The sequence below is a fragment of the Synchiropus splendidus genome, chromosome 19 (assembly GCF_027744825.2).
Source record: "Synchiropus splendidus isolate RoL2022-P1 chromosome 19, RoL_Sspl_1.0, whole genome shotgun sequence".
NCBI lineage: Eukaryota > Metazoa > Chordata > Actinopteri > Syngnathiformes > Callionymidae > Synchiropus > Synchiropus splendidus.
In genome coordinates this window covers 16090009-16115000 of record NC_071352.1, presented here as the reverse complement: position 1 = coordinate 16115000, position 24992 = coordinate 16090009, and the positions used below count along the sequence as shown (strand labels likewise).

The 24992-nt window shown below is 46.2% G+C and overlaps 2 protein-coding genes across 10 annotated transcripts in view; both read right to left on the bottom strand.

Moving 5' to 3' along the window:
- The window catches only part of LOC128751459 (protein PFC0760c), a 10540-nt gene extending 5810 nt beyond the window's left edge, over window positions 1–4730 (bottom strand). For both annotated transcript variants that reach the window (XM_053852484.1, XM_053852485.1), the window contains exon 1: window positions 1–4730. This exon is cut by the window's left edge and continues 2107 nt beyond it. The gene's annotated coding sequence lies outside the window, so the exon portion shown is untranslated.
- An 882-nt stretch (window positions 4731–5612) lies between these two features.
- The window catches only part of asic2 (acid-sensing (proton-gated) ion channel 2), a 164267-nt gene continuing 144887 nt past the window's right edge, over window positions 5613–24992 (bottom strand). For 7 of the 8 annotated variants that reach the window (XM_053852470.1, XM_053852469.1, XM_053852471.1 and 4 more), the window contains 8 exons: window positions 18337–18464; window positions 14194–14344; window positions 13633–13689; window positions 10625–10778; window positions 10456–10547; window positions 10299–10378; window positions 9689–9757; window positions 5613–9240 (listed from right to left, as the gene is read on the bottom strand). In XM_053852470.1, coding sequence (XP_053708445.1) covers window positions 9148–9240; window positions 9689–9757; window positions 10299–10378; window positions 10456–10547; window positions 10625–10778; window positions 13633–13689; window positions 14194–14344; window positions 18337–18464 — 824 coding nt within the window. In that variant the 3' untranslated portion in view covers window positions 5613–9147. The remainder of the gene's footprint in view (window positions 9241–9688; window positions 9758–10298; window positions 10379–10455; window positions 10548–10624; window positions 10779–13632; window positions 13690–14193; window positions 14345–18336; window positions 18465–24992) is intronic. The other variant, XM_053852465.1, reaches the window with a different exon arrangement.

Genomic DNA, 24992 nt, shown 5'->3' with positions numbered 1-24992 from the left:
AGTTCAACCATGGCGGACATCAGCACGCTGAAAGGTGCAGATAATTTAGCAAGGATGAGCTGTTATGAGTCTAAAAATATGTGTCAGCATCCTCACACCAGGGTCTCCATATAGAAAGTGCTTAACACTTGCAGAGGCTCTGACTTTGAGCTCCAACTGAAGGAGGTGTACAGTGGTACATACCAATCTATTGCTCCCCCAGCTGCCCACACCCATGATCAATACCAAACCACCTCCCACCGCAAGAGAAACCTGCCGACTCGACTGGTTTAACTCTCGCGGACCTTTGTTCAGAACCCTTCAGTCAAGGGAACATTCAATTCTGACACATGCACTGTTCAATGTGCTTCAAAGCCTTCTGTCACCTCAGTGTTTCTTGAGATTCCCATCAGATTTTTGTGAACACAAACTACCAAAAGAGGCAACCTTTGTTTCAGCAAATATCACCGGCACATTTGCTGGACACGCTCATTGCAGTCGCCTCTGACGGGACAGAGACACAAGGATGTTTCCTGGAGGACAACGAGTCGTTCCAGGTGAGTTATTCTTATGCTGGTTTCATCCTGCTTTGAATCTACAGTATTTTCTGTGGTGAACTACTTGTGAAGTGCCTTTGATGTCTGAGTAAAACAAGTCCACAGATGCCAGTTCACATCTGGCGTCGATGTACCTTTATAGGATATTAGCTACCATCCGGTCAGCAGTCCAAGAGACGGTCCATGTTTCCCACTTAACCCCACTCACATCTCCTATAGAGGAGTAACAAGGCTCAGCCAGGGCAGGTAAGTCTCTGCCGCGAGTCCCGGGTCTGACATGGGCCTCCGCCTAGTCTGACTCCGGGAGGCTAACCCAGCTGGCAGATGAGTTCTTTGCTCAGTGCCCACAGCTCAAGTCAGGCAGGGCTGGGAATGCCACTTGACTGTGGCACCCTCGTCTTTGCGGAGGCTCCATCTCTGACTCTTGAACCACCAGATCCTGGATGGAACAACCCGAGGACGGATCTGGTTCCCAAACCAGTCCGAGTCACAACCATGTTTAAGTATCTAGGACGAGGCGCTGGGTTACCTAGTTGGCAAACGGGTCGGCGAGTGACACAGTTTGACATATTCCTTGAGTCGAATGACAATAAAGAGCCATTTCGGAGCCAGTGATAGTACATCAGCGCTAAAGTGGCGGCCGTGAGCTGAGCAGATGCTCCTCTGGGACCCATTCATCAGAGAGGCAGTTGTCCAGACCCATAAATGTGAGTTTGAAAGAAGCCATCCCATACAGCTGTCTGGGAAAATTGCCATGAAATCTGCTGAGTACCTGCATGGTTCCCCGGGTGTGACTCTATGAACCTTTGGCTTATTTGCTAATGGAGAGCCATCTCGGCCGGAGGCCTGGGCGGTGGCCAGGTCATCATCATTCACCATGCGTGTCTCTCCAGAGCACCCGGCTTCAATGAAATCATCCGGCAAACTGGGAATTCTTGTGCTGCTGATGCAGCTGTAACACTGGCTGGGAGCGACACGGAGGCCGGGCCCAGACACTGATCCCTCAGCCTCCTCCCTCCCTCCCAAAATAGCTGGATCTGAGCAGTGAGGAGTTGACAACCACTCTATTTAAAACCCCACACTGTCAGAGTCAGTGTAATGTGACCCCGGCCGCCTGGGCCGCTCCGGTGGCAGCACAGCTCCAGAAGCCGACGCTCACTTCGCACCTACATGTACATGAAAACAAGGTCAGTGGTGGAACTTGTGGAAGACCCCGAAACCGAGCAGGAGCGTTAGCAGGGTCTGACCTTCAGGACCGGTTCCTCTCTTCCCTCTCTGATGTCAGGATTCATGAATTTAGTGAAGGACAGACCCAGGCAAAGTGCGGCCCGGGGGCCATATGTGGCCCTTTACCTGTGTTTTTGTGGCCCTCATGAGGTCACACTAAAACTATGCAACTGATAAGTCGCAATTTTTTGGACTATTTTTTGTCTTGTTTCTTTCTTAGCATTACTGTTTCAACAGTAATTATGTTCATGGCTAAAATTTCTTTTTGTCCGCCATTTTAGTATTTTTTTGTTCCTCAAATTACATTCAAAGACAATTAATTTCCTTTTAATATTTCATCAATATTTATGATATAGTTTTATGGTTATTTATATTCAGATTAAATCACATATCAATTGAATATTTTTATAGGCTTCATGCCATATTTGCACTTCTTAATATCCTTGCCTCCACCGAATCTTTAATGGTTCATTTTGTCCTTGTTTACTTGAGATTTTCTTTTTTCCGGTCCCGTTTCTTAGTCATTTTGGTATGGTGGCCCCTCACAAGAGTCACAGTTTATAATGTGGCCCTTTAGGAAATTTTACTATCCACCTCTGGTGTAGCAGCTGAGGGAACGTCCACACCTGTGTGACCGAAAATCTCTGGAGTACATCAAAGACAGACAGGAAGTTGGTCGCCAGAGCTGCTTTTTCAATGGTGTATGTGCCAAACCTGAGGTCGGGGGCCCAAATTTGGCCACCAGGTTTGCTTCGACAGGCTTGTACATTGATATTATTAAAGGTAACAATGAATCCAGGTGCTTGTTTGTGCTTCAAGTGCATGTGTTGCGCGTGGAAGCTGGACTATTTTGAACTTTTTCCCATCAGAATCAAGAATTTTGTTCTTGAATCGGCTCACTAAACAGGAAGTAGTGAGTGAGTCCCTGTGACTCTGAATGAATCGGCCCACATGAGTTGCTCTGCTTCAGTGAGATTATAAAACAAACCCTGGCCAGTGTACGACGGCGCGTCACCTGCCGGCCTGTTAGACTTGTTGGCGCTGAGAAAAAGACATTCAAAGTAGTGGGCGAGGTTTCAGGCTGTTTGGTCTGAGGAGCTGAAGTCCATAAACCACATGTGATTCCATCTGTACAGTCAATCTTTCAAGCTTCTATCAGAGCAGAGATCAGCAAAGAGGTGTGATGGACGAGTGGCGGCGAGAAACAGCTGAGTTGGAAAGAGCAAAGGACAGAGCCGGAGAGGAGATCGGATCAAGACGAAGACTGCAAAGTGGCTGAAAGTGGAGATGAGCTCCAACATGCCACAGACATTTCTTCGCTCTCAGTTTGGACTGTGACTTCGACCCCCCTAAACCCCCGATCCATTTACTTCATTCTTCTCTCACTGATGTTGAATATTTGGCTGCGGCATGTGGCTGCTCTTTCCTACCACTCTTCCTCTAGAAGTCCGACTGGGAAAAAAACCCCAACTTTCTTTTTATTTAGGGGTTGGACGTGCGGCGTTGCTAGGTCAGGAGACGACTGGATCCCATTCATCAAGCACATCGGACATTCCTCAGCAGGACTCGTTTGCCTCCCTGAATCTGATCCAGTGCCTCAGCTAGCAGCTCCATGTAAGGCCTGGCTAAAGTGGGAAATTGCTTTCCACGATAAAGTTACTTGAGGGAGCTGGGGTGTCGCCGAGGAGGGGGGCGGAGTCGAAACGCATTTAAAGACTTATTCCTCTCAGACATTTCAAGGTGTGAAAGAGAAAGAGTGTTGCCATCATTCTGATTCTGTTTGGATCACAAGAGTCCTGCGCGAGTCAAAAATACAACCAATGATGTTGCATTTTAGCATCTTTCTATTTTAGCTAGCGCCGTTCGACAGACGTGAGCTATGTAGGGCCGGGGGCCACATGTGGCCCCTCATCTGTAACTACAGTGTGCCAAGATAAGGAATCAAAATAATCCGACATTTCTTTTGTGTTTTGAGGAGGATTTAACAAGTCGGATTACGTCGTCGCACAATTCATGATGACTGCAGGGTTCTGAGGATCAGGGAGGAAACCGGAGTCTCAGACTTAGCTCAATCCACTTCATGTCACTATTCTGGAATATCCACCTATAGACTGGCATCTATATCAGGTGCTAATGGCTACATGAAACGATAAAACACACCCTTACAGGCACAGTTTTCAGTCAGAAATGAATGCTGCAGCATGTTTGCTTTTCCCGCCAGATTTGCAAGAACCAATGCACCATGACACATCTTCAGCTGTTTCCCTGAAACTTAAAACGTTTTTACGAGAATAGAATAAAAAAAGTGCTAAATATACAGAGAGATCAGCGCTCATCTCCGCACAAACATGACGAACCGATCATGCCACTGCTAAAGCCACCTACGTGACATCTGTTCTTAAAAGTCGCGGCCTTTTGAGGCCAAACTGTGGTTATAGTTTCTCCATTTCAATTTGTTTTGTTGAAATGAAATCAGATTTCTACACTTTGAGGATCAGGCCATTAGCATATCACATGCAGGCCTGTTGCTAAGCTGCTGCTGGGTTTGTAAATTGACAAACCAGAAGACCACAAGTCACACGAGGGTGAAGACACTTGGTAAACTACGCCGCAGGTCTGCTCACATCATCAGTCACTGCAGCCGTGACTGATGGAGTCACGGAAATATTAGAGCCGAGTGCTGACAGGGGCACTTTGGGACGCGACAGCACCTCACCCATGGCTCCAGGTGTTGGCTTCTTACCTGGCAACAGACGGAACATATCCCCACTTCAGACGCTGACTGATCAGCTGATAGATATTTTTAACATTCTGCCTTCAACTCTGAACTCACCTGAGAATGTACCACTCATAGATGTGTGGACATTAAACACAGAAAAGAAGGAAAGTCAATTGTACCGCAATCTGCATCTTAACTGTGATTTTATGAACTAATACGCTTCATTAATGCAGTTCCTCCATGGTTTGCTCAAGCCATTTCTTTCATGGGAAACTATTACTCATGCGAAATAATCATAAAATCAGATTCAAACACTTTTGTTTTTTACTTTGAAAATGTATATAGAACTCATTAAATTTAAATGTATATAATTACGCACAACTGGGCGTGCGACAACATAAATGAATACAGAAAAACAAAACTGTCGATGACGCTGAAGTTCAACTGTTTAAATTAAGAAAAAATGTGAGGTTCGCTGAAGAACCGCTAGAGGGCAGAAGTGGCGCACCTTCAAATGCAGTTGAGAAGCCTCGCCGTCCTCAGCCTGAGCACGACCTCAGTGCGCCGGGCGAAGCCCCTGCACGCCACTGTCTCATCTGCCCTCTCGGATGGAGCGGGAAAAGACAAGGTCTTCATTGGTTCGTGTGAGAAAAAAGAGGGAGGATCTTAAGTGGAGTCTTGTTCGGTGGTGATGGTCTGTCTCTGTTGCTTGGAAACCAGGTTTTCCTGCTCAAACTGAAGGGACGTTTCTTAGCCAGAGTGGAAATGCCAAGTCCTCAGTGAACAGAGTTTGTATCTGCTCCAGAAACACTCGCAGCAAAGTGCCGCTCTACTCCAAGCCTCCAGCTAATGCCCCAGGTCCTCCCTCATGTGACCTGAAAGAAAGTGACTCGGAGTAAACCTTCTGATCAGAGAAACACGGTCACAGACACAAGAGTCTCTCTGTCTGGACAGACAGAGGAGCTCCAGGAGAGACTCAGAGTGGAGCCTCTGCTGCTTCAGGAGAGGCCAGTCTCTCATCACAGTCTCCCCTGCAACACTGAGGTCCAAATGGGAGGAGGCCCCGGGGCCAGGCCGAGGACACACCGGTTTTTTTTTACAAAGTAAATGTTCTACTTTTACTTATCGTATTTGAAAAGTTGCTCTCACTTTCACACAGAGGAGAAATATGAAAGAGTCATTTTGGAGAGACTTGTCCCTCGACAGTTTCACACACACATGCACGCACGCGCGAGCGCACGTCCTTATCAGTAATTGTTTGGGGACTTATTCTTCCTTTCATTATTCATCCGTTCAATTTTAATATAAATCACTGATTAAATTGAGGCGCTGGTTTTTCCGATGAAGTGTCTCACTCACTGGTTCCGCGGGCGTCAGCTTCTGTGGCCGATTCACGTCGCAGCTATTTTCATTTCCCTCAATGAGTCAAACAACGGACGAGACAGGTTCCTGCTCACTCAGGGGTCAGAATCTAGGACGCCTTCATGTTTGGGTGGCGCTTCAAAGCAAGGGAAGGAAACGACACACACATGTTCAAGATTCAATCGTCAGATATGTTTCATGTTTGAAATCATGAATGTAATGACGGAAAAAACGTCTATAATTTTTGTGTGAAAAACATTCACTTGATTCAATTTCTAAATCTTTGATAAATCCTTTTTTAACAATTGCGTCATTGATATAAACATTCATATTTTACAATGTATCTCACATGGAAAAGGCCGAAACGGTGATACCATTTTAATAATAAAAATCCAAAATGATTTAAACTATAAAGTTTAAAGCATTTTATTGTAACGGGAAAAATCGATTCAGATTTCAAACAAATCACGTCTCGAACCGCATTATGGAACGGATTGTGGTCGAGAACCGAGGTACCACTGTATTTACTGTTTTATTTTAGAATGTACATTTATTTATTTATTTTGTTTGTGTCTGCATTTTGAAATGCTCATTATGTTTTGCAAATAAAACCATTCAGTGAAAATCATTAGAGCCCGGCACTTTTTTAGGCAAAAAAAAACATATACTTTTTATGTTTTAAAAAGTATATTTGCAAAGAGCTAAATTTCCTGTCACGTTGTTGCAGAGCCATAAAGCTTTTCACTGCAATTTTTAAAAATGAAGTCTGCCACAATGTCTGGCATTTTTGGGCACAACTATCAATAAAATTCCACAAAACCCTGGAGGCTCTGACTTTCACCGACACACACAATTGTAAAGTGACAAAGTATAAATCTACTGCACACACACACAAGGGTCCATGTTTACCGTGTCCCGTCACTATATTGTCAGAGCCAAACACACATTCAAACACAGCGGCACAGAGACCAGCACTGTCGCTGCATTCACAGCTACACAAGTCCACAGTGACACACACACATCCCCTTCATCTCACATTTCCTGGAACTTTCAAACTCTTGGAGCTGCAGAACTTTCCAGTCGCTGAAGTGGAACCTGAAATCCGGATTAGCCAGAGAAGAGTCCTGACGATGTCATCACAGCCTCGGTTCTCTGCTGCCTCCTCAGCACAGCTGTGACCCCGGGTAACTGGGACGAGAGCTTGGCGACTAGCATGTCGCTAATTTGGACTGTAAAAATGAAAAACTAAATGTTGCATCGTCATGTTTTTGTGGCATTAAAACTATTCTTTTTGGGACAAGTGAAAAACATATTTCCATGAAAAAGGTGGTCATAATGTTTAGGGTTACCACACCAACCAAGTTGAAAAACCAACTTGGGGCTGGAAAAGTGTTCTGAAAAGGCTGATTCAGATTTGAGATGTCAACTCTGTAAACATGGCCTCTGCTGTCCACCCTCCCTGCACTCTCTTCTTCACCTCCTTCATCTCTGTCCGTCACTCTGATGATTGACACCAAACACTTGATCTGTCAGTCAGGAACAAAGGATGAATGGCAAAGTTGTGGCAACTCTTCGAAGCACCACAAAAGTTTTGGAGAACAAAGATGAAACCTTGATGGAGGGAATGTTCTAAAAAGATAAATATTTGAGACAAAACAACAAATATTGTGATGCAAAATGATGAGATAAAAGTAAAGATGACTTGAGAAAAGTGAGGCAAACATGGAAAAAGGGTGAATTAGACAGAGAAAAGTGGAAACAAAAGGACCACAGTTCAGAGGAAGGAAGGAAGCATTTCGTCTCCAACAGCAGAAGACGACACTGACTGCAAAACAACTTTCTTTTTTAATATTTTCACACCAAAAACACAAACCAGTTGGTCATGTCAGAGACCTGGGAGAAAACACCTGAAGCCGGCGAAGACTCGGACGCGAGTCGCTGCAGCTCGACCTCAGGAGAGACAGACAGACAGAGAGACAGAGAGAGAGAGAGAGAGAGACAGGCCGCAGGCTGAGGCGGCAGCTTGATGCACAGATGGAAAATGATAATCCCAACATTCCCGCCGAGAACTTCAGATCACTCCGAGCACCGACGCGTGAGGAGCGCTTTGTCCCCTCCAGCAGAGGCGCCGCTCGCCGGGCTTCTTTCAGACATTCAGATGAGACACGTCGACTGGAACCCGTTCGAGGACACGAAACAGAGCCGGGGAGTCGGACTGGGAACAGAGGAACACCGTGAACACACTGGAACCAGAGTCGACGCATCGAGAGATTGGAATGGGTTTCTCAGGTTCAGGAGTCCTGCCAGACTCTGGACCGGGTTCAACTTTCTGATCACACAAGTCTACACACGGTCAGTCTGACCCCGCGCTTCCTTTGCTAGAATATGCTAGGGAGCAGGGTTCCCACTAGAGGGCGCCTCAGAAAGGACTAATAAAAGTCCTGACTCCCCAGGACTGAGGTGCCTCACCATCAGGGATACTTTCACATGTGTGATGTGACGTTTATGTCCACAAGAGGGCTTCCAAACACGCAGCATTAGACTTCACTTCCGCACCCTTCAGAGTGAGACTGCACCTTCTATGAGGTGTCCACAAGAGGGCACCTCCGGGCACTTTCCGACCACCCACAACTTGTCACAGCAGCGGGATCGGAGTGGCTGGACAGGAAGTGATGTCACATGACATTTATGATTCGACCGAGCTGACTCGAGGTGACTGACTTGTTAAAGGCTCGAGTCGCGGAGTCACAGTGCTTCAATGGTCGACGCAGCGGACCAGTGTGTTCACCGTGGTCACTCCGTCAACATGGTATAAAAAAGCAGACGTCCCATGGAACAAACCCGGTTGGACGTCTCTATGTACATTGCACAGCAGACTGTGACTGGAAAGTTCTACTCAGATTGTCGGACCTCGTGGCGTAAAAAACATTTTTGGTGAAGATGTCGGTCCAGAACACGACGGCAGCTTCTCCCACTTCAGCGTCCCACATTAGTCCTCGTGGTTTATCGGTGCCGACGGCCTCGACGGGAAGGAGTCTGGCGGCAAACACGCCTTCAAGTCAGCGGCGAAGGAAAGATGTCCGTCTGTACATTCGAGATCCCCGTGAGCAGCATGCAGCTCTGAAGCAGGTTTGGCAGTGACGCATGGATGGATGAGATGCTCGTCCCGCGGGTCTGAAGGAGCGGCCTCGCCGGCGTCAGTCCCTTCCTCTGACGGGTCGGGGAGATGGGGCGCCGCAGTCGCGGAGCCTCCGGCGGAGGAGCTGTCCGGCAGGTGGGGGTTCTGAAGGAGGGGGCGGGGCCTCAGCAGGCGATCTCCTCCAGCGTGGCCTGCAGCGGCATGGTCACCGTGTGGCTGATGGACTCAGTGTGATTGGCCACTGGGTCACAGGAGCTCTGGAGGGCCACACAGGAGGATTTTTTCATCGACCCACAACAGGTGTCTGTCTTTTACATGTCATGTATTTTTTAAGGCCACATTTTTTCAAATTTTTTAGGGTGGTAATATTTTTTTTTTCGATAATTGTCTTTCCTTGCGAATATCATTTTTTGAATGCTCATATAATTTATTTTAAATTTATATTTCAATCTGCCATTTTTAAGAATATAACATATGTTTTTTGTCAGTCTTTTTTTATTATTTTATGTCCAGGATAATGTTCTGTGGTCAATAATTCATTTTCACTATTTAAAAGTTTTTTTATTTCACTATATATTTGTTCTTTTTTTTATGGCATTTCTTCCTCCCTCCTGAACTTCACACCAACACCAGACGCAAATCAACATAAATACGACTGAGTCTATATATGTTGAGACTCAGTCAGAGGGACAGAGCGGCGCTCACCACCTCCTCTCCGTGACTCTCCTCTTCTTCTTCTCTGCTCAGGAGGTCCAGGAGTCGCTCTTTCACCACCTGAAACGTTTGACAATATATAAAGGATTTTCCTGAAGTCCAACATGTCAGTTTCTTCTAGAAGAAAAGTCTGAACTTGAAAATAAACAAAATAAAGAAAGAAACAAATAGTGGCTAAAATATCAATAAATGATTCAATAAAGAAAAAAGGGTAAGAAAACATTGATTTTATATAAACTTCAAAAACTATTACATGAAATGCTATAATATAAATAAGAAACATAAATAATATTGATAAGTTAGGTCTCATTAAACGAAAAAAAACTAAAATTTTTGGTTGAAATATGACTTATTTAATGATAAAAAAAATCAGTTAAAGAATAGTTGACAAACTCCAGCAAATTGCTGAAATACTTAATAAATAAATAAAGTAATAGAAAATCCAACAGAACTAATGAATTAAAATGGTGAGAAAATATTTGACAAAATAATGTAGTCAACATAAATGAAGAGTCACAAAAAAAAAATTCTAGAAAAACCGACTTGCATCGGAAAAAAAAGTTACTCAGCAGAAAGTGCAGTCGTGTGGACGCGGACTGACCTCGTAAGCGTAGTCGAAAAGCTCCAGGATGGTGAGGATGCTGGCTCCGATGAAAAGCCCCATCTGGCCTCCGATGTCGCCTGGAGAGAGACAGGTTTGGGAGCATGAGACCAAAGTGGGAAGGATGGAGGCTCCAGGAGTCCAGAACTGGACCCACCCAGCAGACCCGCCACCTCGTAGGCTTTCTTCTGCTCGATGGTCTCGTAGTTGAGAGCTTCGAAGAAGACGTCCAGCACCAGGATGTTGTCCCTGGGAAGCAACCACAATGCAGCAGAGTTTCCACAGATTCCCTGGAGAGAGCTCAGGTTTGGAGACGCTCCACTCACGAGATGTACTTCTCCGACTTGTTGAACTTCTTCTGCAGGTATCGGGCCGAGGTCTTGCTGGGGATCTTCACCATGGACAGCTCTTTGTTGTAGCGAGTCATGTTGCACGGCGTCCGGCACATGCAGCCGTTGCTCTCCAGAGCTGAGAGTTTGGCTTCAGGAAGTCGAGACAGAGACAGGAAGTGAGCGAGAAGGTAAAATAACAACAACATCGGTTCCAAACTATTAAATAAATAAGACTAAAAAAAAAAAAAAATCATGCCATGACCAACATGGCAGTTGAATAACTGAATAAAAATCAGAAGAAAAATCAATTAATTAATAACTAAAAATGCAACTTTGAATATTAAAAAATACATGTATAAATCACTTATACATGGAAGAAAAGAAAAAGAAAAAACAAACTACCATGAAAACAAAAACAAAAAAATATCAGAAAAAAATAGTGAAAACCAGCAACAAACATTCAACCAAAAATATTTGGATTAAATAAATAAATAAAACTGTCCAAAATATTTGTCGACAACAGTTAACCAAAGCCTCTGAATGAACAAGTTGTGATTTAAGACCAACCATGGACGTAGCTGCGACATCACAACCCCAACAAAAATATTGACCAAAATAACCGAATCACTGGCGTTTGCATTCATGCCAAGAGTCACGCGAAGATTTGTGCGGTGAAGGTTAAAGCTCCAGAGGAAGCGACACAATGGCCTGACGTCAACTCTCTTTAGATGAAATTATACAGCTGTAAAGATTTGTCTTTCTCCTCGCAGACGCTTCTCTTAAAGGTTACAGCGCTCGCTTCTCCTCCTCGCAATCACAACACGGATCTAAAGAGGAGCAACGCCAGAGCAAATGCACAGTGACATTCACACGGTTTTACTCGGAAGAGTAAACAAGTCGAGAAAACAAACGTCTCATTGTGGATACGTTCATGGAGACGCCTCCTGGATTTAATACCGTCTCTGGTACGGTTCACTCACGCAGCAGCTGCAGCCTGGACCGCCACACTATTATACTGAAATATTATTAAATGAACCAATGTCTGTTTATTGATTTAAGAATTGATGAAGAAAGCAAACATTGCTGTGAAAAATTGAATTAACAAAGTCAAGTTGAAAAACAATATTGTATGAATAAAATAAATATATGAAACAAAATGCAACAAAAAAGCAAAAAAGCATGGACAACAAAATATAAAAGAAAAAAATGTAAACATTTGGAAAAACCTTAATAATAATAATAATAATAATAATAATAATAATAATAAGAAGAAGAAGAAGAATAAGAAGAAGAATAAGAAGAAGAAGAAGAAGAAGAAGAAGAAGAAGAAGAAGAAGAAGAAGAAGAAGAAGAAGAAGAAGAAGAAGAAGAAGAAGAAGAAGAAGAAAGACAAAAAAATTAGCAAAGGAAAAATCCCGAAAGAAAAAGTGTTCAAAGGACTATGTGACACATACATATTCATTCATGTATACTATACTACTACTATATTCCAGTAAAAATACTTTTAATTTAAATATTAAAATAACCACTACTACCGCTACTCCTGCTACTACTAGTACTACTACTTATAACAATAACAATAATAATATATTATTAATGTCTATTTATGGCAGACATACATGCAAACGTGAACATTTATGGCCAACAAAATGGGACCTTGTGGACAGCAATATAATAAACAAAGCTCACACTGGAGAAATGCTGCTCACTGTAACGGAAGCTAAACATGAACCCATCCTGCCGAGCTCCTCCACCGCTCCTTCCTCCCAACATCTTGTCAGGACCGGTGTCTGGACTCGGAGCACGGCCCCGAACATCGACTGCTTGTTGTCCAGCAGAAAAACCAATTTCTAAGTGGCGTTGCTGCGATCGTGCCAGGCGCGAGCGGTGACCTCCGTCAGAGCGCTAATGCTCGGCCGGGCCCCGGAGTCACGTCGTCGGGAGGACAAAATCAACCATGGCGTCTCAGCGATCTGTGGCGCAATTCAAATGAGACATTATTGGAAACTCAAGAGCCAAGCTTCGCCCATTCTAATCGTCCGCTTGGTCGGGAAATCTTTAAAACCAATCTCCTCCCCGTTCATGTTCTGTTTACTTCCTGCTACAGGAGAGTGTTTTCTCCAGGATCCCATGCTGCTCCAGAGGGGGGCGCACTGCTTGCCAGGTTACATGGACGGACACCTGGCTCAGCGCTGACACCAGACACACATTGAAATGTGCCTCATGGAACTTCTCTCCCTCCCACTCGTCCTTCGCTCACCCTCGGCCTCTCGCATCCACCAGCGAAAAAGCAGCCGAGGGCAAGACAACTTTCCCGCTCCCTCCCACAGCATGGCAGCCGGGCGGCGAGCCATTAGCATGGAGAGTGGAGCTTCCACCGCGGGACTCTCCGCGTCGCTCCTTAATTGGCCGCATCATGGACAAAGTTCTTCTGCGGCGAGAACAAGTTGCTAAAGCACAGGCGCGGGTGAACGTCGGCGCTGCACGCCTCACCTGAGCGCGGCTGCTGGAGGCCAACACAGAAACAACACACCAGAAATGAAACTTCGAGAACAGCTGATCCCGTAAAGATGCAACTGGGAATTTGGCTAATGTGCTAGCTAACTTTGCTCGTCTTCTTTTTTGGTCATCTCCTGTCTTTGACGTTACAGTCATCACCACCCTGTCCTGCACTCTCTTCTTCACCTCCCTCATCTTCACAAACCTGCACATCATCCGCAAACATCACGGTCCTAACCTGCTAACAAAACACCAGAGGAATTCAGCAGTAAAACGTTAACACCCCGACGTTGGTCTTATCAGCCAAGTGACTCCTCGTGCTTCGGCTTTACTCTCAGGTTTTCATCTCACACCCTTCTCCACAACTTTGAATCAGGCAAACACTAATCCTCCGCAGCCAAGGAATGGCATGTGAGGAGGGCGCGCGTGCGTGTGCGTGTGCGTGTGTGTGTGTGTGTGTGTGTGTGTGCGTGCGTGTGCGCGTGCGTGTGGTGTTTACTCACCCAGCGCCGGCTCAGCGCAGTCTTTGTACTGCTCCGGTGTGCAGTAAGAAGCGTCGCCTGCAGAGTCACACAACAACATCACAGAGAGGAAACGAAACGGAAGATTCCTGAGCTCCTTTCAAAAGTTGAAGAATGAGTTTGCAAAGTTCTGCCGTCTCAACTTTTAAGCTCAGTGATGATGGTGGCCGATACACACGAGGAGACGACCAGAGTGTTGACGCCATGTGGATGATGACTATCAATTGACTCTGGTTTAAACTGCTCCAATGCTTTTGGATGACCCGCATTTCAGTCACCCGAGCCTGGTCCAGGACCTCGAACTCTCTGGAATCTCTCCGGCCCCTAAGATTTGATGACCTGATGTTGAGGATTGTGGATCAAACCAGGAAGGGAGCCAGGAGCCAGGCCTCTGGACATCAACCAGGGAATCATGGCAAAGACACGACACTTCTGAGATTGGCAGCAACAAGGACACGGGAGCTCAAGCACCAGGCCCGGAGCACCCTGGATCTCCTGGCTAGAACATGAGCCAGCTCCTTGTCTCAGGAAGCATGGTCTCACCGGGCATGTGGACCATCCTGCAGTTGCAGTTCTCCACGATGTATCGGGTCTCGCAGTCGATCCTGCAGGCGGTGACGCTGTACACCTGGAAGAAGCCCGACTCCAGAGCCTTGGACTCACACTCTCCCCACGGGGGAGGCAGGTAGGTGAGCTGCAGGTGAGGAGGGAAGAGAGGGTTCATGCAGTCATCATCCAGCCAGCTGGAAAAAAGTCGTACATTGGCACTCGGATAAAAGTTTCACGTGGCCTCTCAAAGACCAAAGAGAACAGAGCTCTGAAGGAAACCTCCACAGCCAATGACTTCACATGACGACTCCCGGCACTTTTCCAGGACACCAAATCAGAGTTGTGCCACAAACAAAACAATAAATTCAGGGCCACAAGTATGAAGTTTCAAAAAGTTCCCATTTTACGATAAAAAGTGGTTTCACCCGCCGAGAAATGGCAAACCACGCAGACGGCTCACGAGTGAGTGAGTGTTTACTTGACTTTAGTGTTTGTTTTTAATGAAACCACAAAATAAAGACAGTTGACCACAAGTTAGCGGCCATTTTGTGAACTTTCAAAGTCCCAGATTTTTTCTCATGACGCTCTCAGGACAAGGATCTTGGTCGGGTGTCCATTTCTCACTCTGTAGCTGGATTCCAGGGGGCTGCGCCGGCGACCTGACGCGGGCTGGGTGTAAATGATGGATGACTGTTTTGAAAAAGTGACACAGTTCCTCAAGTCCCAGAAAGAGGAAGGCACAAACAAAAGCAGCTGGTGGGGAAATCAGCCCGACAGATTGTCTGAAGAGCAGCGAGCCACGGGAGCGCGACAACTCCAAATGTTCCGCCGCTGCTCCGGTGGCTCCGAGAGGCCGGGACGGCAGAAGGCGTCGACCCGGGTGGAGGTCCATCTGCTGCTGGGCTCGGCGCTCTGGCTGAGCATCCCTCACGACCCCCCAGTGCCATCAGCCCCCGCGCCACGTGAGGCTGCCAAAACAACCTTTCTGGGGATTTGAGCACAGCATCTTCCTGCAGGTGATGTTTAGTCGCAGTTGGAGCTCGAGCCCACACAGTGCTGGATCCAAGTCTTTTTCTCCTGCCTTCTTCTGCACCCCCAAAAAGTTACCCACTTCTTCTTCCTCCTTCCATCATTACCAGCGTTACTGATCATATTTATTGATTTTTCATTTCATGTATTCCCAAATCAGAGACCTTCTTTGACTTTTCATTTTTGGGCTGATCAGTTTCTCTGTTTTTTTTATTGATTTTTTTTACTGCAAACATGCAAAACGTTTCTGAAGGTCATTTTCCCACACCTTTCTTCAGGCTTTGAAGAACCGTAGCACTTTCCCTTTGATGTTGTTTTGCTCTCTCACATTTCTATCTCAAATAATAATGATCAGGAACCTTGTCTTTTTCTTGTGGAACTCACTTTCATGTCTTTTGCTTCATGTTTATTTACAATAGTCACAAATGCTTCTCTCACAGTCTAAACGCCAGTCTCTTTTCAGAGCTTCCATTTTTAATTCAACATCAGATTTTGTGCTTTCCTTATGACTGTGTATAAACATTTTTCCATGATGATATTTATGTCTATGTTTGTATATATATTATGTCTTTTACTATGTGTTGACGTATGTGCTCGCGGAATCAGCAGGATGTTTCGGGCAGTTGCCTGAGCTCCAGCCTTGCTTTTAGCTTCAAAATAAATCAGATTTTCACTTTGTTTTTGGCTGTTTTTTGGGTCATCTTCATTGCAAATATGCTGATGGTCCTCTTTGCTATTCCTCTCAGTCAAAAAGACTTGAATTGCAACTTCTCTCCTTCATCAATCATCCTGTAACCAGCGCTCAAATCTCTCCAGACGTAGCGATAAATTCTGTCCATGAACAATCTCATATAAAAGTGTGATGTGGCTCCAACACGCTGCTTCCACCGCCAGAGTGAAGACTTCAGCCATCATTTTTTGGCTGTTTTGTGGCGGAGGGTGGCGATGCAAACCGCCGTCTAGACAGCGTTAATTGTATTAGAGACAGCAGAAAGGTGCTCCTCTGTCATCCTGAACCTTCCACGCCACCTGCACACGCTCATCTTCTCTTCTGCAGGGCCCAATTACAGCGGCTGACTCAGGGGCTGACTATTCTCTAATCTGATAATCCGGCAGTTTCAGATCACTTTTTACCTCTGAACCCCGCGACCCCACCACGGCTGTCGATCAAAGGAGCCGCCTCTGGGTCTCCCATGATGGATGTGGATTCTGCCTCATGTTGAAACGATACAGCGGTGACGGTGAGATGTGGAGGAACATTTGTGATGAGAAGAACTGAGAGTGAAACAGACTGGAAACATGATGACAACAAGAGAAAAGTCTGAGGTGATATGAAATAAGAAATAAAGAGCTAAAAGTAGGGACGGGCCCTCACTTATCCGACACGATATACCGCCAATCTCCACCATGACAATTCTGCATCTCACCATAAATTCAATCAACACGCGGCTCACTCGCTGCATTGGACCTGCACATGTGAACAAGGCGACAGCGGCTCTTCCCAGCGAGCTCTGACGCGGGCGGCGCTGCAGTGAGATCCCACTCGAGGACAAACCTCCACAAGGGCAGGAGGTGGCCACCGCAGCCTCATCGATGTCTCACTCCAGAGAAGTTCCGCTCAGACAGCATTTGACTTCCCGGCGGAGAATGTCGGCGCCGTGTCCTGACTGCAGACCTGCGTGTCTTCAGCAGCAGGAAGGTGAAACCATTTTTCAGGCTGACCAAGTGCCCTTCTCGTTCTAATTGCCGCTCGCTCCGTTGAGTTTGCGGCGCACGGACCACGGTCCGCTCTCCAAACGGGCCGCGGTCTTTGGAGGACGACCTCCTCGCTCGCCCGCTGCACTCACTCGCTCTCTTCTGAAGTACAATTAGCGGCAGCTGTGCATGTTCGGAACACAGACACAACGCCGACCGAGGAGTCGCTGCCCTACTGAAGCACCACAGCACCATCTAGTGCTCATATAGAAAAGCAAACCACCTGATGAAAGCGCAAGTGTTAGCTCCACAGATCGTCTGGATTCAGTTTTTGGTTGTTATAGAACCAGAGAGAAGTAAACGAGTTGTCGCTCACTTGAGGAGATATCTTCACTCCGTATCTCAAGATTTTGCCTGTGTTCTTCCCTGTTGATCGGAGAGCTGCAGCCGACCCGGACCCTCAGCCCCTCCGAGCTCCCCGCGGCCGCATGACGGTGATTCATGCTCACCAAGTCGCAGGACTTGTCGGAGGCGGCGGGCCTGAGGGTCCAGATGAGGCCCAGCCCAGCAGCGTCCTTCTTCTCCCCACAACAAACCCCTGCAATTTCAACCATGGAGCGCTAATTAGCACGTCGCGGCCCCCGGTGGCAGCGTCTGACAGGACACTGACGGCGCGGTAGTTAACGGCCAGGTGGCGGACGGAAGGTTAACAAGGCGCCGCGGCAGGGTTTGTTTACAGACGAGAGAGCTGCTTTGGTTTGAGTTTTAGATCAGAGCCGAGTCAGAGACGCTTGTGATTTAAGTTGAGAAAGCAAACGGACCAATTCCATGAATTCAGCTGACACGTGACATTTTGCTTCAAACAGATGCTGAAACCTCAGGTTGGAATATTACAATTTTATATTGTCTTTAACTGCATCTTATTCCTTGTGATGATGATAAGAAGTGGTATAAGGGTGTTCATCGAAGACACATAATTTGAAAAAATTAAATTTGAAAAAAAAAACTTGAAAAATCCACTGCAAAAATATTTAAATATCAAAAAGTGTTTTAAAAAGTTCAAGATTATTATTATTATGATACAGTTCTGAAAATTATTTTGAAGTGAAGTCACAGATTAAAAGTTAAAATCATTTAAACGGTCTCTGACCTTTATGAAGTTCTAAATAAAAAGAAAATAAAGGAACTCAGCAACGGTAAAAAAAACCCGAATGTAACGTGCTCATGATGAAACAACTTCCAGTCTCGTTGTTTTTGGATCACAGGTCTCCAGATGATGAACCACAGAGAGCAAAGCTCTTGTCAAGGTCACTGCCACAGAGGTCAAAGGTCGCTGCCACACACACACACACACACACACACACACACACACACAAACTCTCTCTCAGACAACCACGACAAGCTGCGACTCACCCTTTGCTCCTGTGTGGCCACAAACGTCTGGAATCCCGGCGCCACTCCGAAGCCCAGCTCATGGACGAAGGGCGGCTCTGCCTGGCTGTGGATCTGGACCCTCACGCCGGCTTCAAACGCCGTGTCCTCTGCAGAACAGCACAGGAGAACAGGTCTGATTCATCTGACGGCAAACACAGCTGAAACCATCGAGGCGTCGGGCTGAGACGTGGAGGAGAGCAGAGTGCCGTGTTCAATTTTCGGTTCACAATGTAGCCTCGCTGTCAGGGACTCCGGTTTCCTCTCGCTGACTCAGCACATGTAAACAGGGCTGAAAACCCAATCAAATCCAAAGGTGGAGAAAAAAATATGACGATACATTGAAAAAATCAAGACAAGAAATAAGTGAATGGATGAATATGAGAATAGAAAGAACAGACAAGAAACTGTCAAACGCAGATGTGAAATGGAATATTCAGAGGAGGCCAGCGGTGATGAGGAAGTGGCAGTGACTCACAGATGAAAGAACATGTCTGACACACACACACACACACACACACACGTGAAGAGGGAGCGACTGGTCATTGTACAAATCAATAATGTTTCCTCTGACAGTGGAGCTTCAGGACATTCGATCAAGGTTTCCTCCTGCCGGTGCGGCACCAGCACCTCCGGCTGTTTGTGAACCAAGACATCAGACTCCCTCCGCACAGTCGGACCCACAAACAAGCTTTATCAACACAACCTCACACACACACATCAATCATATGTCGGCTGCCTCCAATACGCTGACAGTTGTTTTGAAATATAGACGCCGGGTTTGTGAGCCTGTGTGTGTGTGTGTGTGCCTGGTTCAGCTATACTTGTGAGGACATTTTTGCTGGTCTCTACGAGATAAAGCCTCAATTTGGGGATTGAAACTTCAAACTAACCGGGTCATTAAAATTGGGTTTACGTTGAATCCGTGTACCTTTCATTCATTCATTTTTTGTTTCTAAATAAAATGAAACAAAGAAAGTTTTTATGGAAAAACAAAACAAAAAACATTATCATGTTTGCAAGTTGAAAGAGAAAAAACAGAGAACAATCTATGTTTCAAGCTTTAGTTTTGCTGTTTTCATGGTTTCTCAGTTTTCTGTTTTTCCGTTTTTGTTTCAAAACGGAATTACGTTGGGTTAAGATGGTTAGGTTTAGGGTGATAGGCTGGGGAAAGGGTTAAGTGAATGAGAGGTTCTCACAAGGATAGAGAAACCAACACACACACGGGCAGAGGAGCTGGAGAAGGTTTCTATCTGGAGGTCTGGGCATCTGCACCTCAACTGCTGCCCCCACAATCTGGACCACGGATGCTAAACGGCAACGTCAGCTCGAACCCAGATGAATGGAATGGAGCCTCCAGAGGTGATGGAGGCTCATGACCCACATGAGTGACACAGAGACAGCAAACCAACCACATGACGGACGGTCGACGCGGCCGCGTCGCTGCCTCCAAGTGCTCCGTAAGTGAGACTAATGCCACGACTCAAGACGTTGACCACTCAGTAGCTGAAACATACATTATTCATTACACAACGAAAACCTTGATCAATGTTCTCAGCTTCAAACATGCAATCTCTTCTGGTGGTCGCCATGGCGACACAATTACACAACCTCTCAAGTCAGCAGCGGGCAGCATGTTTGACTCTAATATTAGCAGTGCCACTTCAGCCGCTGAAAAATACTGCTGGGCTCTGAGAAACACATCCAAACCTTTGCCAACTTTCCCTCTAAACTTTTTCAATTACAATGTGTCCAAATGTACTGTGGCCATCATGTTGTTGTCAGTTGTCAGGAAAACTGTAAACCAGCGGCCGCGCAGCAGCGTCACTGTCAACAGAAGAATGACAGCTAAGTCACCACAAAGAAGGAATCATTGTGAAAACTGAGAGCAAAAGATTACTCTGTATTGAACGGAAAAATGTATAAACAACTACAACAAATAAACAAAAATAATAGGAAGAAAATGGAGGAAAAATTGAAAAAAAAAAAAAAAACGGAAATGTGTGACAGAAAACGTAGAAATACAACTTACGAAGCAGAGTGAAACACAGTTAGCAAAAGCACAAAATTGAGAGCCAAAAATTGAAGATACAGAAAAGAAAAAATGCAGTTTGAATTTGAAACAAAATAATAAAAAAATAAAATTGAATATAGGCTAAAAATAAAAAGCAATGAAAACAAGGTTAAAAAAATGAAAATTAATAAATAAAGTTCAACAATCATTCAAATATGACAGAAATAAAATACCAAAACAATTAAAAAAAAAACCGAAATAAAATGTGATTAAAAAATGGAATTTCATCAGAAATTATACCAGATGTATCCTCTTAAGTTGCATCAGTTGGAACAGAGGCTCCAAACAAACCAAGTTTCTTGACTGTTCGTGTCACACAAGCAGCTTCAGAAGAAATATTTTCAATTTGACAGTTGGAAAGTGTCTCTCCACTGTCACTCTGCTGCTGCCCGGCAGCCGGTCCCGGCGCAGCCGCAGGTTTTTGCCAGCCCAGATAAGGCTCCTCATCTCAGCGGTTCATTTGTGGCTCTCCAGTGAGTTGGATGTGAGAGGCTCTCATTACTGACACTGGTCTGTCTGGCTCTGTCCTGTCAGACGTCTTCATCCTCCCCTGAGATCCGCCCCACCAGGGAAGGCGTTGCCAAAACTCTGGTTCACTCGAACGCGGCCAACGCATCAGGATCAGTTCACGTCCCTCCTCAAACATCTCCTCTGCTCCTCCGCCGAGCGACAAAGCTATTCTAAATGAGTTTGTGAGCTTCGTTGAGCAGAACGACGTGACAACAAGACCATTTGCTGCTGTTTACCTGAAATGTAACTGCGGCAGAAGTTTGAGGACAGAGGTGAAACCGATTTAAACGCTTCAATCAAGCGCGATTTGCAGCGACAAACCTCTCTGCGGGTCAAATATACGGCTGGATTTAAAAACACCTTCTTGACATTCTCCCGACATTTAAGGGAGGAGACGATATTTCAAAAACCAATTTGTCCTGAGAGCGGTGACAAAGAAATGGCCCTGCATCACTGAGGACTTTCTTCAAGTTCAGACAAAAGACGAGAGGCACCTCACTGAGCTCAAACACACCAGGGAAAAGAACAGGATCTTTCACCATTATTATTTTCTCCTGCCCATGCAGCGACCACAAACGCTACCTGAGTGTGTTCCAAAAATGGTAAAGCAAATGTTAGTTTCACTCCAAAGTAAACACACAACAACAACACCAGGCTGTGAAGGTTTTTTTTGAGTATCTTGCTCGTACCTGTGACACTGCAACTAAAGCTAACATCAGATACAGTAGCTTCACCAACAAAATCGATCAAACTTTCAACCCAGGATAGAAGGACAACATCTTAGTCGAAATGAATCTGCCTTTCCCCGGGATCCACCGTGAATCACCACTGGATTTTGAGTCAATAAACGGCACCTGTATCACTGAAAAAGTAGAGAGGTTAGCTTCACTTTAGCTAACACTGAGCTGATCCCTATTGAAGGGTGGATGTTATCGTTTCACTGAGAAAGTGACGCAAGCTTTCATGTGGAGGGACGTGCTCACAACATGATGCTAGCGAACGCTGTGTTCCATGGAAGTTTGAAGCTGGGAAAGAGCGTTCCAGTTATCGAGGTCGAACAAGAAGATGCCGACGTCCACGAAAGCTATTGTCAACTCAGAATAGCGTCTGATAAATATGAATAGCAACTTCGTGATGAAAATGTTTAAAGCAAGAAAAGACGCAGGATGAAGAGGAAATACAAATTTGCGGAATGCGTTTCCTTCTTTGAATGTGTAAATTCGGGGAAGCCATCTTGGATTGTGAACTCGGGGTGGTGTGAATTCTCCCACCTTCAGACTGGGAAATCCAACGTCATGTGACGTCCTCAGAGGGGCGGAGCTGGGAACATCAACTGGAACGCACCACACGGACCAGAGAGGCCACCATTTCCTCGCTGATGCTAACCGGACGTTACGTTCTCTTCTTACTTTTAAACGCCAGGGCAGGTTTCCAGCCTCCAACACAACACGAAGTCTCGGTGGTTACGCAACAGACACACAGGTTTTCAGTGGCTTTATCAAAGCTCTTCAGCTTGACGAAGTAGATTGTAGCCAAACTCTTCAATGCAAGGAAACAGAAGCAGATGATGAGCTCAGTCCGCGAGGGGTTTAAAATGCTGCCGCTCCAAATGAAATAAAGGACGGCGGCTTTGTTTGGGAGGAAAGTGCTTTGAGGCAAAATGAGGATAGAAGAGACGTATTTAAAAAAGTTACACTGAAGAAGGAGAGAAGTTGCGGGAAAACTCTTCACCTCACTGCTCAGCATCGCCGTGTTCTAGTTTGTTGTTCCTCCTCCCAAAAACAAGTAGCACAGTATCCGCCCCCTCTGTCCTCATAGTTTCACTTACATTTTTGCTATGCCATCACTTCCCACAAAGTAAATCAACTATATAAATGTGTTTTTTGATTGTAGCCATGAGCGCAGCAATGCTGCAGCTGCTCTCTTCAGATGCTAATTTCCTAGCAGTCGGTCGAGAAAAGAAACTTGTTTCATGGGGCCGCGAAAGCCTCAGTGTCAGTATCAGGTGAGGACCTTGTGGATTTCCCCTGGTTCTGTTGGCTCCTCAAAACAAAGCCGGATGGTTCCGAGGGCAACCTCATCACGACCCGGCTCACGCTCCTGCTCGCTGCTCCCAGCCGCCGGCAGATGGGCATTATTCAACATGGGCACCGACTTCAAGAAGAATCTTCGTCCTGGCCCGCTTGCAGCGCTCCTCCTCCGCGGACAGCAGGGCTCCACAGATGCTGACCGGTCCTGGCCCGGTTTCAGCCGCAGCAGCTCGGATTTCCAGCACGATCCAGTTGTTTTTCTGGGTTAATTAGCCCAACTTAGCTGAGTCATCCTGCGGCCTGGCGCTATCGCAGCACAGCGCTCTTCCTCCCCCGACGTCTTCTTCACCCAGCAGCAGGTCCTCCGTGCCTCCACAGATCCATCAGCAGCGGCGCCAACCCGGCTCACTTCATCATGATCGACAAACACAACACAAACAGCACGGCTCCTGGTCGAACACACGGCGCCTGTTGCTTAGGAACCACCACTTCCCCTTCGTTCTCGTCTGAAGGATGTTTAGGATGAGCCGCTGGGATTTGATTTTCTTCTCTGTCAAGGCTTCGTCCGCATTAAACACACTTCCCCTGAACAACATCGGCAGAAAAACACCGGCCGCTTATCACAGCCGCCTGTTGCGCCGAGCCCCTGCTGGCAAGCCATGATTAACCCTTCACTTCCACCAAGTCAAGAAAGCAGCCGTTCCACTTCTCCACACAGAACTGTCTTGAGTTTGAGAAACAAGCACAAGTCCTGCAAGAGTGGTCAGTATTTACAACAGTAAACGTGAACACTGTTCACGCCACACACAAAATGTTGACACAAAATGTGTCCCTTGTTGATGACATCACTGTATTCTTCAGTATGAAGTGATACAGCTGAGTGGACGAGTGGAGTCATGGTTTGCACCAACGTTCCCTCTCATTTTTCACGTGTCTGAGCAAACACACCAACTCTCTGAGCGCTCACCTGGACCACTGTGAGCCACCTGTCGTTGTCGGCTGTGGCGACAGCTGTAATAGTTTATAAGCGTTAAATACATTAAAAAAATATTCACAATTGCCTGCTCCAGTCCAAGTCTCTCCTGGATGAAGAGAGTCAGTCGGAGAAAATGCTTGCTCTTGGGTCACTACTTACTTGGGTGAGAGTTGAAACCCACTGGTCAGTGGAGAGCTTTGTCTTGTGGCTCAGCTCTTTCTTCGCCATGATGCAGAGATGCCGCACCAGCAAATCCCCCTGATCTCTCACTCTTGAACAAGACACTTGACCTCCTCCGTCTGATCTCATCTCCAACCTGACTCTCAAGGGAGAGTCCTGTCCAGACCACGACGTGGGGCTAATGCTAGCTCGCACTTCAACACAGCCTGGCTCGACAGGGTGAATAACAACACGGTGAAAATAAATGACTGGAAAATGTTTTCCTTCCTCTCAACTCGGAGAGGAACCAAGAAGGATGCGGGTTCATCAAAAGGACGACGCGTGATTATGGGCGCGAGATTTAATGCATATTAAGCAGTTGGCACTTTCACAGCTCACATGGAGGGGAGGGAGTCGACACTCATCGAAAACATGTTCGGTCGATTACAGTCTCATCATCTCATCTCTCTTCCTTCACTGACAGAGGAAACTTTGAGGTTGTTTTTTTGAGATGAGAAAACAAATGAGGAACCAGGTGGAGTGCATGTGCCAGAGAGCCGGCGCCAGTGATGGCTGAGGGCTGTTGAGAGGCAACGCCTGAGACTCGGGGAGGTGAAGAGACGCGTCCACTCTCTCCAAATACCTGCTGCTCTCAAGGAACCATCGAGTGCCGGCAGCTTCACGTCCTGATTCGGAGTTGGAAAGTGATGAGTGGAAACAAAGGCTTCAAAACTTGACAGAGAAATCCAACTTCCAAGGCGTTGGAAATCAGACCAGAAAAATGACGGACGGAGAGGTTAGCGTGTTCAGTCACAAGGACGGAAGAGCTGAGCCAAAAGACAAAGCTCTTCATCCTAGTCTCACCAATGGTCACCACCTTTGTAGGGAG